Below are 18913 nucleotides of genomic sequence, written 5' to 3'. Positions count from 1 at the left end.
AGAGGCTATACCAGAACCGCAGAGAGGTCGCCAGTGGACCTCAGTCTGCAGTTCATCTCCACCTGAAAGACACTAACCACACGTTTGAGGACAAGAAAGTTAAAATCTTAGTCAGAGAGAAGAAATGGTTTGAGAGAGGTGTCAAGGAAGCATTCTTTGTAAAACAGTTGAAACCCAGCCTTAACCGGGGGGCGGGTCTCAGACACGCTTTGTCCCCTGTTTACAATGGGGTACTCAAGTCAAAGCAGTTTCAGTCTTTTGTTCATGGTAATGAATCATTCACGTCATCAGGAGAGTCGTCAAGGGAGCCATCAGGGGAAGCTTCCATCCCATCATTAGGAGAGTGCTAACTAGAGCACAATAGGTGCTAATTAGAGCTATTGTTTAGTCACTAGCCTATAGCAGTCGGCCTCTCGGTAGTAGGGGTCTAGTTAGGTTAAAAACTCCAGCTTTTGTTGGCTTCTGGTTTATTCTTCTCTACAAGAGTCAAGACAGAAGTCAGACTACCAGAGCAAGAATTTTAGCTGAGGAAGCTTCTGTGATTTGAAGCGAAACGTCCTCACATCAAGCAACCCAGTCCAGTCGAAGATTCAAGCTTCTCTACTATGGAAACCACCTGGACAACTGAGAGCCTACACAGAATCAAAGCCACAATGTCTATTTTACAATGAAAGAAAATGAAGATTAGTGAAAAAAGTCACATAATCTTGTCTTTAGTCCTGTTTGAACAGCAGAATGTTTATTTTCCAGGGAGAGAAAAATTCTTACCGTGTTTTCCTCAGAGGGCACAGTTCACTTTTCCCGTTTCTTTTATCTTTCAGGTGTGTTGATGAAGCCAGCAACGATTCCAGGGATTCTTGTCCTTATAAGACTTTTTCAATCCGTCTTTCTCGCCATCTTCTCTCTGTGCGACGTCGGTCCGTGACACAGACATGCTGCACAAATCTTCTTTTAAAAACTTGAAAGCTCTAAAAGTTTGGTATATCCACATGCTACATTTAGCTTAAGCACCGCACAGGAGCCACACAGCGTCGCCGCAGCAACCAACCAGTACTGCTTTATGACAGCTGTCGTAACAGCTACGCTTTGAGTGGCATTTCTCTTCTGCGAAACTCCACGGATCCGAAGAAACTGATTTGTATCTGTAACACACAGATCAGTGTCCGCGGACTTATAAAACTTACACGATGTCGTAAAAAAAGAGAATGTTTTGCGATAAGCATTTTAAAAACTCAGTGATGTTCACGATTAAAGAGTACATCACTAACACAATGACCACCCCTCCCCATGATGAAATCCACGGAATTCCGTGGATCCGCGGAGTTTTCATAGCCCTGGATATGAATAAAATGCGTCCAAGCCCACTGAGGCAAGCTTCTCCTTCAAAACTCCATCACTCTGCAAATCAATTATCTCTAGTTGGATGTCGACAGGAAGCTTTGACTGTGAAGGGTGAGCAAAAAAACTGTCTCAAGTTCACCAAAGATTTGAAACGGTTTCTCAAAGACACACAGCAATCCTGTAATCGTGTCTTTATACTGTTTCATGTCAACATGAATGCCTGTTACACATACGTACCTCTCATAGGCAAGGGAAATGTGAAGGGTCACCACTTGCCAGCTGGGTCTCCCACAAACTCAGCTTCAACTTGAATGCACATATGCTGTCATAAAACTGTGTGATAACTTTTTTGCAGCCTTGCAACATTTTGTTCAGAATATTCAAGTGCTCTGTAATATAGGGTGACCAAACATCCTGTTTTCCCAGGACATGTCCTGTTTTCACATCCTGTCCTGGCCGTCCTGGGTTTTCTTTTTTTCTTTTTTTTTTTTTTAGAAAGTGATGAAAATGTCCTGGCTTTTATTGTTTTTCATCTTTGAGCATCTCTAAGTAAACATTGAGTTTCATTCGAGTATCTCATTGCTGGGCCGAGTGTCTTGGTTTTCAGTTATCAAAATATGGTCAACCCCCTGTAATATCCACAAGAAATGCAAGGTCCTGCAGCCATTCCTGACATTGTAATTCCATCACTGGTTTTCCTTTTTCACCATCAATTGTGTGGTATGGCAGGGTATTAGTAACATGACTGTCACTGAGAAGGCAATCAAATGGACAATGATTCAGGTCTCTGGCTTGGATGAAATTAACAGCTTGGACAACCACCTCCATGATGTGATCTGTTTTTAATGACTTGCAACACAATGCCTCCTGGTGTAAAATGTCCAGAAACCACCTCCTCCATTAGCGACATGTACTTTCTCTCTCAAATTTTCACAACACCTGCTTTTCTTCCAATCATAGATGATGCGCCGTCTGTAGCCGGTGTGACAGCGCGGGACCAGTCCACTCCGGCTCTGTCCAGCGCACCAACCACAGAGCCGAAAATGTCCTCAGTGGTTGTGCCGTTACTCATAGGCACCAACTCAAGGAGCTACTCACTGACTGTCAATGTCTCATCAATATGGCCAGTTGAGCAACGTCTGTAACGTCAGTGCTCTCATAATTGCAACAGATGCAAGAAATGACTTGATTTTGTGTTTTAACTGCCTATCTAAATCTGCCCACAGTTCCGATATCCTCTCTGCCATACTATTCCTAGTCAGACTAATGATGGCAAATGCTTGTTGCTTCTCAGGACATACGAGTTCTGCAGCCTTCATCCTGCATCTCTTAATGAACTCACCGCCGGAATATGGCTCTGACACTAATGCTATTTCATTAGCAATTATGTAGGTGGCTTTTACTGCTGCTTCACTAACCTCTCAGCTCCAGGTGAAAAATGGCTGCTGTTTCCTCAGACCCACAATTCATTTATCTTCTCTCTCCTCAGTCAATCCTTGCAGGATGTCATATTTTTCACCATGATGAGTCTCATAGTGGCACCAAATATTATATTCCTTGAGCACTGACACTTGTTGACACACCAAGCACACAACTCTGTGAATAATAGGAAGCGGTCCATTTCTCTTTGAAAACTCGGCATCCACTTTTCTCCTTTTTGACAAAGACATTTTGGCTAATGAGGCTGTCAAGGTGAGAAGAAAATAAGATGCCCCCAACATAAATAGCAGAGGTCGCATTGCTACCATCTGCTGTTCAATCTGAGTGGCAGAGATGTGCCTCTTCTTTTACTCTGATTACAACAATGTGCCCCTCTCCTCTGACTAACACGGGCGCACGTAGCGGATGATTTAGGAATTGCATTTTATTATGAATTTCAAGTTCAATTCTTTTACGGATTTTTTTCTACTTTCAAAATTCATCCAGCAGGCTGGATTGAACACCTTAGCAGGCCTGTTTTGGCGTGAGGACCATGCATTTGACACTCCTGCGCTAGTGTGATCTGCCTTCCATGAGGGCCTGAAAATAGTAGACGCCCAAATTCTGACATATTGTCTATACGAGCAAAGCAGGGGTGGTGGCCAAGTGGTTAATGCACTTGGTTTCAGTTCAGAAGGCTCCGGGATCAAATCCCACCCCTGCCACATTTCTCCATGTAATGTGCAGTTGCGTCAGGAAGGGCATCCGGCGTAAAACCTGTGCCATATCAACATGCAGATCCACCTTGGATTTGCTGTGGCGAACCCGAGTGCAAACAAGGGAGCAGCCGAAGGAACTTACTTTTGTCCATACGAGCAAAGTGCTGTGCCGCGGCACAAAACTCGCTCATGGTACAATGAATCCCAAACAGGAAGTGCCAAATTTTGAGTCCACAGTGAAGCAGGAAATGTCAAATGCTGAACACATCCTGGATCGACCCTTCCTTGATTGACAATACATGAGATCTCATGGAATCTCGCTGGAATTCAGTGGCCATTTCACACTGAAACAGGAAATGCCAAATTCTGAGCCCACAGTGAAACAGGAAATGTCAAATGTTGAACACTTCCTGTATTGACAACACAGGAGATCACATGGGATCTCGCAGGAATTGAGAGGCAAGTTGAGACTGAAACAGGAATTGCCGGCCTTAAGTAAACATAAGTAAACGGCCATATTTTACGCCAGAAATAAGGTCCAGGTTTTTTAAAAGCGACATTTCTCCTTCAATTCAGGTTGCCTTATATATACACACGTGTTTCTCCAGTGATTTAGATTGAGTCATGTGACTATCTGAGAAATTGTGGACAAGCTGGACATGTCAGGGCATGTCCTGTGAGGCTTCATCATGGAGGCGCTGTTGCTGCGCCATCAGCTTCGTGCCGATGAATTTCACCGCCACTCTTTTCATGGCAAAATCTTCTTTCACAGTGGAATGTGCCGAAAAAGTGCTTGGATAATCACCAGACGGTCCCACATCATCACAGCATTCACTTTGGAAATGATCCGGTCGTTTCAGTGTGTTGATGCTGATCGGAGTGCGGCGCGCCCTCCACCGTTGTGCGGCCGTCTTTAAACCGGTTGTACCGCTCCTTAATCTGTGTGATGCCCAGAGGATCGTCACCGAAAGCCATCTGAATAATCCGAATGGTTTCCACGTGGCTGTCGCCCAGTTTCTGGCAAAATTTGATGCAGTCGCGCTGCTCCAGTCGTTCCGCCATTTCCTTGCAAAGCAAAAACAACGAGAGACTCCACCCATCCTCACACAAAGGCTGCTTACAAGCAAAATGACGCAACCGACAGGCGTGAAAAAAAAAAATCACACATGCGCACGAAGGTTCAAGGTTTGCTCATGCAAACACACGTGATTCAAATCCATCAGGTTTTTGAAAAAATAAAAAGGTCCGATACTTTTCTAACAGACCTCGTATTGCGTGCCCATCATGTCCACATCACAAACTAAAATATGTTGTAGCAAATGCATACAGATTGGCCACGAATAAAGTGTTTTTATTACATCTGCTTTGCAGCTGATTTGTGGACAATCTGTGAATGCATAACAAACACGTCACGTAAACCCAAAGTACTATATGTGGCAGAAAGCGACATACCTGCCAGTCAGTGCCGGTCCGGCTGTGTAGATCCACAAAAACGTAATAGCTGCTGCAATCCAGGACTTTTATTTAACACCAACAAAAGGAAGAGTTGCTGTTTACCAACAACTCACTCAAAAAAAAAAAAAAAACACTGTCTCACACCCCGTGCAGCTTCCCCCCTCCCACTCCCCAAATTCATGAACAGTTAACCCTCGCATGACAAAATGAACACTGACTCTGTGATCAACTTGTCCAAGTCCAGCAAATGCTCCAGAGGCTGTATTGTTGTGTGAATAGTGATGCCGACGGCCCGAGTGCGCTTCTTTTATGACCGCAATGCAGATGTCATGCACGCGCAACACGTGCGCGATGCATTCATAATACACCCGTAATACTGCCGTGATAATCTCAATGTGTCGGATCAGTTTCCTCACTACATGCGTTATATAACCGTGACTGTTCATCATATATTTATATATTATTAAGATATCCATGATTCATACTGGGACATTTGTCATTTTTGGCCATTTTTGTTGTGGACGACAACGAACGCCCACAATTTGTATACTCAATTCATGCGCAATTAATCCTCTCCCCAGTGGGACAGGGCCCTAAGATGCTGCCCGAGTATTTCTCAACTGCCCTCAAAAGTACTGGAACAATTGGTATTTTCACACATTTTAATTTGTTGATGCCATTTCAAATACAAAAAAAATCTAAAATTATCTTCCTTAAACTAAAACTGATAGCAAATCTCTACGACTTCATATAAATTTAATTAAAATATAGAAGACAGCTTCCTTATGGAGTGGTGTAGAGGAGGATTTTCTTAAAAAGAAGACCTGAAAGTTCAGCAAATTTGGCTATATTGTAGAGCCGCACTGTCAACTAGCTGAAACATTTGAATATGAATTCACATCTACATTTAAAAAAATGCTTAAAGTGGCAGGGGGTTAAAGAGGGCTGTAGTTAGGGGGGCCTGGGAGTGGCAAAGCCCCATAAGTTTAAGTTTTTTAGCCATGCTTATGCTCCCCAGAAGCATGTACTGAAATAAAAAAGTCTGAAGGACCTAAATGAGATGGTGAGGACTTTTTTCAGGCATGTGAGACTCAAAAAAGAAAATGCTTAAAATGGCGGGGGGTTAGGAGAACCATAGTTGGAGGGTCTGGGGAACTTCCCCCAGAAGCTGAATAGTTTTAGCCATGCTAATGCTCTCCAAAAGCATTTACTGAAAAAAGTCTGAAGGACATCGATGATGTGGTGAGATGCTGAGGAGCTTCACTCGTTCATGTCATGAAACGACTTTGGAGACAGCTTATGATAGAGAAATGAACATTCAATACACGAGCAACAGCTCTGGTTGACATTCCTGCTGTCAGCATGCCAATTGCAGGCTCCCTCAAATCTTGCGACATCTGTGGCATTGTGCTGTGTGATAAAACTGCACCTTTCAGAGTGGCCTTTTATTGTGGGCAGTCTAAGGCACACCTGTGCACTAATCATGGTGTCTAATCAGCATCTTGATATGGCACACCTGTGAGGTGGGATGGATTATCTCAGCAAAGGAGAAGTGCTCACTATCACAGATTTCGACTGGTTTGTGAACAATATTTGAGGGAAATGGTGATAGTGTGTATGTGGAAAAAGTTTTAGATCTTTGAGTTCATCTCATACAAAATGGGAGCAAAACCAAAAGTTTTGCGTTTATATTTTTGTTGAGTATATAAATCTATAGTTGTTGGAAATATGCTAATTTTGAACAATCTTCAAAATACGAGGTCTGTTAGAAAAGTATCGGACCTTTTTATTTTTTTCAAAAACCTGATGGATTTGAATCACGTGTGCTTGCATGAGCCAACCTTGAACCTTCGTGCGCATGCGTGATTTTTTTTCACGCCCGTCGGTTGCGTCATTCGCCTGTGAGCAGGCTTTGTGTGAGCACTGGTCCTCCCCCCCGTCGGATTTTCATTGCGAGGAAAATGTCTGAACGATTGGAGCAGCGCTGAATCAAATTTTTCCAGAAACTGTGAGAGACAGCCGGGTGGAAACCATTCGGAAGATTCAGACGGCTTTCGGTGACAATCCTATGGGCATCACACAGATTAAGGAGTGTTACAACAGGTTTAAAAGACGGCGCACAATGGCGGAGGGCACGCCGCGCTCCGAGCAGCCATCGACAGGCTGAAACGACCAGATCATTTCCAAAGTGAATGCTGTGTTGATCCGGGACATCGTCTGACTACCAGAGAAATTGCAGAAGAGGTGGACATCAGCACTTTTTTGGCACATTCCACTGTTACAGGAGATTTTGTAATGAAAGACGTGCGGAGGAATTCGCGCGTCGGGACGGAGCCGCTAATGGCGCAGAACAAAAAGCACCTCCGTGTTGGAAACCATTCGGAAGATTCAGATGGCTTAAAGTGGCTTTTCAGTCGAGTGAGTATCCGAGAAATAGTGAACTGTACCATTTAGAAACCACCTGGAATGGAATTTTACTCAAAGTTGAATTAATTCAGTCAGATACAAAAAATGGATTTACCATGTGGAATTAATTAATGCGGTCTGTGTGCCCAGTGTGGATTGTGTGATATTGTGCCTTATGTCTGCAGAATTTGGAAGCTGGAACATATCAGATCTGTGTAAACTTTCAACACTCAATTAAAATAAAATAATCATTTCATAACCGGTGACACATTTGCTCTCAGAATGTGGCTGACTAAACCATTCTCTCATCGTTCACAGAGAAATTATTTACAGCTGCAGGATGTCTCTTCCGCAGTGTGTGGTGGAAAACGCATTTGGAATCGTCTCAAAGGCAATATTTATAATATATAGCAGTGTAGCATCTGAACGATTATGATGAGATGTTAAATCTATAATTGCAGTGACTATTGCATTTAGTCACTGAGCTATGTGAGGGGAGAAAGTTTTCTAACAAAATCATTCAAAAAAAACTTATCGCTGTTAAAGTTGGGTGATGTACTTTAAATTTTATGATAATAATTGTCTATAACAAAAATACAAAAAGGTGAAAGTGTTAGTGGTAAAAACTGTGTGCCTCTCACGCAAGCTAATTAAACAACAGTGCATCACCTGTGACTGCTATTTAATACACCTGGTGCGCTTTTTTACCGCGACCCACTGTGATAATACCAAAAAATATAAAGTGACAAAAACAAAAGGCTCATATAATAATAAACAGTTTTACAGATCTAACTCATAAGAAGGAATGAAAATGCAACTGTTTTACCAATTACAATATATATAATATATAATTACCTTTGCGACAAGATTTCAAATGCGTTCTCCACCGCAGGACATGGATGAGACAACTTGTAGCTGGAGATAATTTCTCTGATTCTGGCAGTGATGAGAGAAGGGTTTCATCAGCCAAGTTCTGAGAGCAAATGAGTCATCGCCTATGAAATGATTATTTTATTTTGATATAGCGTGGTAAAGCGTGATAAAAGCAGGTCGCACTGGCATGGCGAATTGCGCAGTGCAGTGCAGGGTTCAAATTTGTGCAAGTGCCAAGGTGGCTTAACTTCTTTGTATTATGACATGTTCCAGTTCAACTTCTGTACCTTGATATTGCCTCGCAGTACATGGAACAAAATTTGACTTGTGAAAGATCATCCGCAATGGAACTGATTGGAGCTGGACAGATTGGATCCATGTAAACATTCAACGCTAAGGGCTCCTTCACACATAGTGCGAAGTTAGGTCAAAGTGCGCATGAAGCAGGAATCATGTGCAAAACGCGTAAAATTGTCCCTGCCTTGAACGCCTCATACACCTGTTGCTACAATTATTTGCGCACACCAGCAGCTGAAAGACAGTGTGCGCTGTGCGAGCCCATCGATCCCTCTTGCGGCAGGTGTCACCGTATTCGGCCAAACTTCACACTATGTGTGAAGGGGCCCTAATATTTTGGAATGTGTGGGTTTCAGGCAAGTTTAATACTCTTCTTACATATTTTAATGTAAATTAATTTTACTGGCTCGATATAGGTCAGAACAGTATTTTAACACGTAGTTTGCAGGCTTTTTTATGTGTGTTCACTCGCGTATCTGCATTGATAATGCAGATGAAACATTTCACATCCAGGCACTTCGTCAATATTTTTCCCAGCTTCAAAAATGGCATATCCCTCTTCATGAAGGCACATTCATGTTAAGGAGGCAGCATCTCTAGTACTCATATACGGCTCTATGTGTGAATCTATTAGCAAATTAGTTATTAATGTTTAAAATAGGTACTACAAAAAACATTTTTGTATTTCCTTGGGCTGTAAGGAAGCATAAGCTCAACACCATATTTGCTATACGTCATCTTGAGATATGTAAGAATACATGTTAAACATATGAATCTGATGCTCAATTACCCTCACTGTCATCTAGGGTCCAGAAAATGCGCATATTTTGAAGCTTGTTCAAAATTAGCATATTTCTAACAAGTATAGATTTTGCTCCAAACAGCCTGATTTATGATTTGACTGTATAGGTATGCTCTAACGCATCATAAATCATGGTGCAAACAATTTAGCCTGACATAGCTAGTGTATCTCTAATTTTTCAGCAATCAGAAACATAAACGATATGTAAAATTTTGGACTTACTTACTTACTTATACAATACAGACCAAAACTTAATCTTCCCAAGCTGCACCAAAAGTTAGCCAAGGGTTAGCAGTTTCACACCTGTGAAGCTAACAGCAAGCTAGTTATTAACATTATATTTGGTACAAACACCATTTTCGTCAAATGTGAAAAATTAACCAAAAGTTCCTGGGGCTGTAACTTCAAGACTTTTCAAGATACAGACATCATATTTGGCATTTTGTCCTAACTTTGGAATCTGAGTGACACATAAAATCAACAGAACTGGGCTGAGGAGTGACCTGAAAAATATTTTTTAAACTGGGTGATTTGACATGGAATAACCCAATGTGAACAACATTAGACGTCTTGAAAAGAATAAATCCGACAATACAGAAGGATTACCAGAGAGATTTGTAACTCTTTTGCAGAACAGATTATGCCAGTGTGAGTTCACTCACTCATCTTCAACCACTTATCTGGGATTGTGCCGCAAGGACAACAGCTCCGGCATGAAGACCACAAACTTCCCTTTCTTTCCCTGGCCACATTAACGACCTCTGACTGAGGGATACCAAGGCGTTCCCAGGCCAGTGTGGAGATATAATCTCTCCACCTTGTCCTGGGTCTTCCCCGGGGTCTCCTCCCAGATGGACGTGCCTGGAACACGCCAAGGGTGCATCCTTACCAGATGCCTGAACCACCTGAGCTGGGTCCTTTCAACGAGAAGGAGCAGTGGCTCTACTCCGATCTTCTCACGGATGACCGAGCTTCTTACCTAATCTCTAAGGGAGACATTTGCCACCCTCCTGAGGAAACCTATTTTGGCCGCTTGTACCCACTATCTAGTTCTTTCATTTATGACCCAACCCTTATGACCATAGGTGAGAATAGGAACTAAGACTGACCAATAGACAGAGATTCGCCTTTTGGCTCAGTTCCCTTTTCGTCACAAAAGTACAGTAGTTTATAATTCATACACAGTCTGTCAAACTGTGTGTGAAATCTGTCACAAAATTGTCTTAAGCTATTAACATCTATAAAATATATAGGAAACAAGCAGACTAAACATTATTGTACCTGATGTTACAGACCATTCACTATTGATTTTCCAATGATGTAAAAATGTAACATTTTGTCATAAAGAATTCAGAAACTTATCATCTTCATAAAATGTAATATGTTCGGGAGTTACTATACTGAAAGGACCAAAATATTTCCATTATGAAATTCAATTTGGAGGGAAAAGCGAGATTTAATTGGACAAAGACTGGATTCAGATATTTTGGGGTGATAACACCATTCAAATCACAGGTATTTCATGCACATTATAAGAGGTTTAAACTTGAAATAAGAGAAAAATTTGAAACCATACCTCTGGCATCAATGGGAAGAATGCAAATTGTATATACAAATAAATCACTATACTTGTACCCATTTTGATCACTTCTCATAACTTGTAAAAAGTAATGTTTTATATTATTAGATAAAATATCTATCAACATTTCTACAGTGAATCAAAGGCAACATTTACACTAACCTGCATCACCAGACCCAGCCTCAAACCACTGCAAGGTATGATGTACATCAGCAACTTTGAACAATCCATAAAATTCTTGTCGAGTTCTTGCAAACAAAGGTTCTAAGAGATTCTGCCCCTAGTGGGCAAAATTAGAATTCGGAATATGCTGTAGTTTTAGTGAGGTGACCTTTTGTATTAAGTTTCTCTTTAACATGCAGAATCTATGAAGATACTGTGTCAACCTCGCCTGAGGCCTTAGTGACGTAACCTTATGTGCCAAGTTTCATCTTGATATACAAAGTGTTTGAACAGATACCAAGTGCACAAATAGATAATAAAAAAATAAACAGGTAATAAAAAGGTGGGAATGAAGGATAAAACGTTATAAATTAATAAACAACTAGAAGTACTCGGAGAGCGCAAACCTCCGCCAAGGCCATAGGGTCACTGACGTCACATGGAATACCCTTTGGCGAAGAGACTTATTCCACGTTGTTTCACGCATCTACCATCATGTTTCAGATTCAGTGGTTAACCCTCTGGGGTCCGAGGGCATTTTTTGGACAGTTCACTCGCCTGGCATAAATGTTTTATTATTGCTGTTAACAGCTCTCCCTGCATCCCACAATCAAGTTTTATGTCTCTTTTTTTCAGGACAACCTGTGCTTTCAAAATATATATGCTACAGTTGTGTTTTATAAGTGTAATAAAGGTTTACAATCAGAAATAAGAAAGGAAAAAGTAAATGGAAAATAATTTTCCACACACATTTATTCAAAACACACAGCAAACTATAATACACTAGTAACACATCACTCCTAAAAACAATCTTTGGTGTGTCACGTAAGGTGAATCTGCCCTACGATTGGATTTTGGAAAACCAATTCTGATTGGACACTCACATTGCTCACGCCATCACACAGCTTCTATGAGGAGTACAAAGAAGGTGGACAGTGGCTCGAAAGTCAGCGGAGTTAACGTTTCAGCAAAAAAAAAAAAGCAAGTTTCTATCTCATATCATTAAAAAGTTATTTATAATTTAGACTTATAAGATACGATGGTTCGTGTCCATCACGAACAGCATGTTCAGAAGCTCCCATGACCAGTAAAAAAAATCAAGGACCGAGACGTCGCCCGGTATGGCAGAGCCGGGGCCCCACCCTGGAGCCAGGCCTGGGGCTGGAGCTCGCGAGCGAGCGCCTGGAGGTCGGGCCTTAGCCCATGGGCCCCGGTCCACGCTCACAGCCCCTGGCTGTTGGGACGTGGAATGTCACCTCTCTGGGGGGGAAGGAGCCTGAGCTTGTGCGGGAGGTTGAGAGATACCGACTAGAGATAGTCGAGCTCACCTCCACGCACAGTTTGGGCTCTGATACCCAACTCCTGGAGAGGGGGTAGACGCTCCACTTTTCTGGCGTTGCCCACGGGGAGAGGCGGAGAGCTGGGGTCGCATTGCTTATTGCTCCCCAGCTCAGTCGCCATGTGTTGGAGTTCACTCCGGTGAACGAGAGGGTCGCGTCCCTACGCCTTCAGGTCGGGGACAGGGCTCTCACTGTTGTCTCGGCCTACGGACCGAGCGGCAGTGCAGAGTACCCGACCTTCTTGGAGTCCCTGGGAGGGGTACTAGATAGCACTCTGCCTGGGAAATCCATTGTTCTCCTGGGGAATTTCAATGCCCACGTGGACGGCGACAGTGAGACCTGGAGGGGGGTGATCGGGAAGCATGGCCTCCCCGATCTGAACCCCAGTGGTGTTCAGTTGTTGGACTTCTGTGCTAGTCACAGTTTGCCCATCACGAACACCATGTTCGAGCACAAGGGTGTCCATAAGTGGTCGATGTAGTTGTATCATCTGACCTTCGGCCACGTGTCTTGGACACTCGAGTGAAGAGAGGGGCTGAGCTGTCGACCGATCACCACCTGGTGGTGAGTTGGATCCGCTGGGAAGGGAGGAAGCCGGTCAGACCTTGCAGGCCCAAACATATCTTGAGGGTCTGCTGGGAAAGACTGGCAGAACCCTCTGTCAGGGAGGTCTTCAACTCCCACCTCCGGGAGAGCTTCTCCCAGATCCAGGGGGTGGTTGGAGACATGGAGTCCGAGTGGACCATGTTCTCCATCAACCTTTGTCGATGCGGCCGCTCCTAGATGTGGTCACAAGGTCTCTGGTGCCTGTCGCGACGGCAATCCCCAAACCCGGTGGTGGGTGCTGGAAGGGATGCCGTCAAGCTGAAGAAGGAGTCCTACTTGTCCTTGTTGGTAGGTGGGACCCCGGAGGCAGCTGACAGGTACCAGCAGGCCAAGCGTGCTGCAGCCCGTGCGGTCATAGAGTCAAAAACTCAGGTATGGGAGGAGTTCGGGGGGAGACCATGGAGGAGGACTATCGGTCAGCCTCGAAGAAATTCTGGCAAACCGTCCGACGCTTCAGGAGGCAGAAGCAGCTCTCCACCAGCACTGTCTACGGTGCGGGTGGGGAGCTGTTGACCCTGACTGGGGATGTTGTCGGGCGGTGGAAGGAATACTTCGAGGATCTCCTCAATCCCATCGTCACGTCTTCCAAAGAGGAAGCAGAGACTGGGGACCCAGAGGCGGACTCATCCATTACCCAGGTCGATGTCACCGAGGCGGTTAGTAAGCTCCTCGGTGGCAAGGCTCCTGGGGTGGATGAAATCCGTCCTGAGTACCTTAAGTCTCTGGATGTTGTGGGAGTGTCTTGGCTGACACGCCTCTGCAACATCGCGTGGCGGTCGGGGACAGTGCTTCTGGATTGGCAGACCGGGGTGGTGGTCCCTCTGTTTAAGAAGGGGGACCGGAGGGTGCGTTCCAACTACAGGGGGATCACACTCCTCAGCCTCCCGGGTAAGGTCTATTCTAGAGTACTGGAGAGGAGAATTTGACCGATGGTCGAACCTCGGATTCAGGAGGAGCAGTGTGGTTTTCGTCCTGGTCGTGGCACATTGGACCAGCTCTACACGCTCCATCGAGGCTACATGGGAGTTCGCCCAACCAGTCCACATGTGCTTCGTAGATCTGGAGAAGGCGTTCGACCGTGTCCCTCGGGGCACCCTGTGGGGGGTGCTCCGGGAGTACCGGGTCCGGGGTCCTTTGCTAAGGGCTATCCGGTCCCTGTACAACCACTGCAGGAGCTTGGTTCACATTGCCGGTAGTAAGTCAAACCTGTTTCCAGTGCACGTTGGCCTCCGCCAGGGCTGCTCTTTGTCACCGGTTCTGTTCATTATCTTTATGGACAATTTCTAGGCGCAGCCAGGGTGTAGAGGGGGTCTGGTTTGGGAACCACAGAATCTCGTCTCTGCTGTTTGCGGACGATATGGTTCTGTTGGTTTTGTCAAATCAGGACCTTCAGCGTGCACTGGGGCGGTTTGCAGCCGAGTGTGAATCGTCGAGATGAAAGTCAGCACCTCCAAATCCGAGGCCATGGTTCTCGACTGGAAAAAGGTGCTTTGCCCTCTACAGGTCGGTGGTGTGTCCTTGCCTCAGGTGGAGGAGTTTAAGTATCTCGGGGTCTTGTTCACGAGTGAGGGACGGATGGAGTGTGAGATCAATACACGGATCAGTGCAGCGTCTGCAGTGATGCGGTCACTGTATCGGACTGTCGTGGTGAAGAGAGAGCTGAGTAGGGGGGGGAAAAGCTCTCGATTTACCAATCGATCTATGTTCCGATCCTCACCTATGGTCATGAGATTTGGCTCATGACCGAAAGAATGAGATCGCGAGTACAAGCGGCCGTGATGAGTTTCCTCCACAGGGTGGCTGGGCGCTCCCTTAGAGATAGGGTGAGGAGCTCGGTCACTCGGGAGGAGCTCGGAGTCGAGCTGCTGCTCCTCCACGTCGAAAGGAGCCAGTTGAGGTGGCTCGGGCATCTTTTCTGGATGCCCCTGGACGCCTCGCTGGAGAGGTGTTCCGGGCACGTCCCATCAGGAGGAGGCCCCGGGGAAGACCCAGGACACGCTGGAGGGACTACGTCTCTCGGCTGGCTTGGTAACGCCTTGGGGTTCCCCCGGAGGAGCTGGGGGAGGTGTGTGTGGATCAGGAAGTCTGGGCAGCTTTGCTTGAGCTGCTGCCCCCGCGACCAGACTTCGGATAAAGCGGTAGAAAATGGATGGATTATAATTTAGTAAAGCTTGGTCTCAGCCGTCGTATACGACGCCGTCGGCCCCAGAGGGTTAAACCCTTAGATTTTCAGCAAATGTATTTATACAGAGAAACTGCATGAACTACACAAGTTTTTCTAATAAGTTTATTCAGTGAGGAGAAACAAATGCTAAATTATTGTTGTGTCATAACTTAATTTTTGTTCAGTCTTTGTGACCAGTCTTCATGAAGTCAGATGCAAAAATGTTGAAACTGGCCCTATCCTGCAATGATAAAGAATCCTTAAAAAAAATTACTGGATCCGGATCATGTTCCAGATCATTACCAAAATTTTATGACTTGTAAGTTAGGCCAAGATACACCCCTGGTTAAAAATTTCATTGAAATCCGTTGAGGATTTTTTGAGTAATCGTGCTAACAATCCAACCAACCAACCAACCAACCAACAAACAAACGGATGCGACCGAAAACATAACCTCTTTGGCAGAGGTAATAAAAATGAGCAGGGATTAAATTTACCCAATCTTCATTGAGGAGGATAACACGATACTGAAAAAAGAGGGACAAGAATAGAACACCAATCTTGTTGTTACCATTGGGATCGATTCTAGTGCTTACTAAGTTCAATAAGAAAAAATAAATAAATAAAATAAAATAACGGTTGGAAAACATGGGCAGAAATAAAAGCTCTCTCAGGTTCAATGGGTAATTATAAAAATATGACGCAATGCTAACATACCCTCAGCCGTATGAGCATTGTGCTATTTATAACTTGCAGCTGTTTAATTATTATGATCCTACTGTCTTTCATACAATTTGTACATGTTCAAATCAAATCATCATTTGTTCATGTTGTGCAAATCAAGGAATATTTGTTGATCACCCTCCGTGCATTTGCATGTATTAATATTAATAAGACAAATTTAACTCCATAGAAAGCTTTGAGTTAACAAAAGTTAGCATGTAAGCTAACGTCCACAAAATGTCTTATAAACGACACCAGCCGTGTTATCAGGTTACAAGAACAGCGTTTTCAGTTTTAGAAATGTTTATTTCTCGCTTGCTTTTACATAATATACCAGAAACAAAGCAGGCAGCAAGTCGCTGAACTAGGAAGTGATGTCACCATGCTAACCTCTGTAAAATGTCTTATAAATAAGTTCAGAGGTGTTAATAGGTTCCAAAAACAGCATTTTCAGTTTTAGGAGTGCTTACTTCTCGATAGCTTTTACATAATATATGAGAAACGTATATAAATGCACAAAACGAAGAGGTTTTGAAGAAACCAGCAACTGACGTCACAGTGCAGCTCTATTCTAATTGGCTGTCACCCGCGACACTCAAGGACGAAATGAATCAGACAACAGAATGTGACTTTTTAAACCTATTAAAATACATCAAAGTTTGGACCTTTGATCAGTTCGAAGATAGCTAATCTTCGAACTTGTCCAAAGTCTGTATCCCAAGAATGTTGCCTGTGAATTTGAAGACTGCGGGTCCAGATAAAAGAAACAAAACACCATACGTAACAACAATAACAAAGAAAAGTAAATAAATAAATAATATGGGAAGACTAGACGCCCTTGAATAAAAGACATTTATACCAGTGTTTCCAAATCTGTGACATATATCGTGTGGGACTATAGGAAATATTAATCAGTTTAAAAACAATCTTATTATCAGAACTGTTTAAACGAGAGATGAACCTAAATATCATTGTTCTTAAAATGGCTTGGAGAGTGTTCACACGCGCCATCACAAACATTTCAGTGGCACTGGTCCATTGGGGCCTTTTTAATAAAATTCTCAGTCATTATAAGTCACTTGTAGTCTCGGAAGGCTCGCTTTCTTATAGTTTATAGTTTATCCACAGATGTGCAGTGTACAGAGATGTACAAAATGCTTTAAACAAAGCCAGCTTCACTTCATCGGAGCAGCAGCCAAATTTTTGAAATAATGTGTTCGCTCTGACATATAGCGTACGACAGTGACGAAAAATATCCTCATCATCACTCAGTGTATCAGTGATCACATGACCAAGATGCCTCACCTGATTACATACATTCAGCACATGACCTGCCAGGGTAAAATCAGGAAAAACCAAATATTTATCATATGATGGCCTTGGGTAAAAATAGGGGACTGGTTGATAATAGGCAAATACAGTAAGTTCTTCTGGTTTCTCCCTTTTTCATCAGGGTAGTTACAGCAGATCAGTTACAGATCTGCATGGTGGTTCTGCAAGTTTTGTTTTTGTTTTTTTAATTATGCCGGACGCCCTTCCTGACAGAACTCGCAATACATGGAGACTGGGCACAGGTTTCTTGAACTGGCATCCTTCTGTTTCTGAATTAAATCCCCTGACCACCTCCACCCTACTCCTGAGATTAGGCAAATATATTGAGGACAAATCATGAAATCAAATCAGCAATCTTACTTTTACAGCCCATAAAACAAAATGGGAAAATACTAAGGAAGTCTATGACTGTATAACAATTTAAATTAAAAATGTGAGTAACAGAATCTTATGAAAAGGAATGGTGAGAAAACTCTACAAGACATTATGACATGATTTTAATAGGTATTATTTATCTGACAAAGAAAGGTGAAAAATAAATAAGCACTATAATCTAGAAAAAGCAATGGGAATAATACTGCATAGCAGCTCCCAAATATTCCAAAATGGAAGAAATTTGACTGTAAAGTGAAGACTAGAGTGTTTAGATCCCCATATGAGGTGTACAAATACAGAAATTATTCTGATTTTGCTGGATTAATTGTGGCTAGTAAGGAGACTTAACATATACATTTTGAGGGCTGCTCAAAACTGGAGTTAGCCAGTATATTTACAAAGACGAACAAATCAAGGTTGTAGTTTTAATTTAAAATTACATTCAAAACTGATTTGCTTCAGAATTTACTTTTTAATAGTTAAAATAATGAGTACAGTCTTATGACAAGACCCACAAGAAACACAGCAGAATATGTGCATTTTTGTGGCTGTATGGTCATTAGTGATATTAGACATGTAGAAATTTAAGAACTAGAAGTTGGGAAATGTCCAAAGTTTAATTTGTATTTTGTACCAGACTGTGTTTATGACATTTTTCCTTTATCTTTTTTAAGTCCTTCCCAATTTGGTATTTTCCAGTAAACATAAACCAGAATAGCATTTGTATTTTGCAGTGAATGGAATATGAGTTGTAATTTATGTTTTATTTAAATTAAATCAAGTTGCCATTTCAGCCCTGTTCCAGGCAGCAGAGCTCACACCATCAGTTTTTCAAACCTGTTCTGCTCTGGCACTGCTGAAGTTACATATCTGTCATCATCATTAGACGTTAGCACTCACCTGTGTTTTTGGGAGCTTCCCCATACATGGGCCCAGGAGGAGGCCCCCCCTGCCAGCCATACTGTGGTTGAGCAGGATAACCATAAGGAGGCTGTCCTGGGCCAGGATAAGGGCCTCCAGGACCATACTGCGGATATGCTGGATTAGGCTGCTCCATGTTCACTGGGTATCCCTGTGGAGGATAGCCCTGAGGTGGAGGTGGGCCTTGGGCTGGGTAGCCTGGACCGGTGGGGCCACTGCCTGAGTATGGAGGGGGCTGCTCAAAATTCATGTTTGGCTGGAGAAAAAAAGAAACAAAGACAGAAAACAAAAACAAGAAAACAGAAGCAACAGTATAAGTAATTACAAATACCATGATGGAACATGTGTGTCATAACGATTTTCCTATGCAAATACAACAGGCCAACACAAAATATTTTC

At 43.3% G+C, this 18913-nt stretch overlaps 1 protein-coding gene across 1 annotated transcript in view; it reads right to left on the bottom strand.

Moving 5' to 3' along the window:
• The window catches only part of zgc:165573 (cysteine-rich and transmembrane domain-containing protein 1), a 63649-nt gene that overhangs the window by 13829 nt on the left and 30907 nt on the right, over positions 1-18913 (bottom strand). The window contains exon 2 of the mRNA XM_034181537.1: positions 18494-18770. Within this exon, the coding sequence (XP_034037428.1) occupies positions 18494-18764 (271 nt within the window). The 5' untranslated portion in view covers positions 18765-18770. The remainder of the gene's footprint in view (positions 1-18493; positions 18771-18913) is intronic.

This window comes from Thalassophryne amazonica, chromosome 11, assembly GCF_902500255.1.
Source record: "Thalassophryne amazonica chromosome 11, fThaAma1.1, whole genome shotgun sequence".
Taxonomy (NCBI): domain Eukaryota; kingdom Metazoa; phylum Chordata; class Actinopteri; order Batrachoidiformes; family Batrachoididae; genus Thalassophryne; species Thalassophryne amazonica.
The sequence above is the reverse complement of the archived record's forward strand: the minus strand, read 5'-3'. Positions and strand labels throughout refer to the sequence as shown.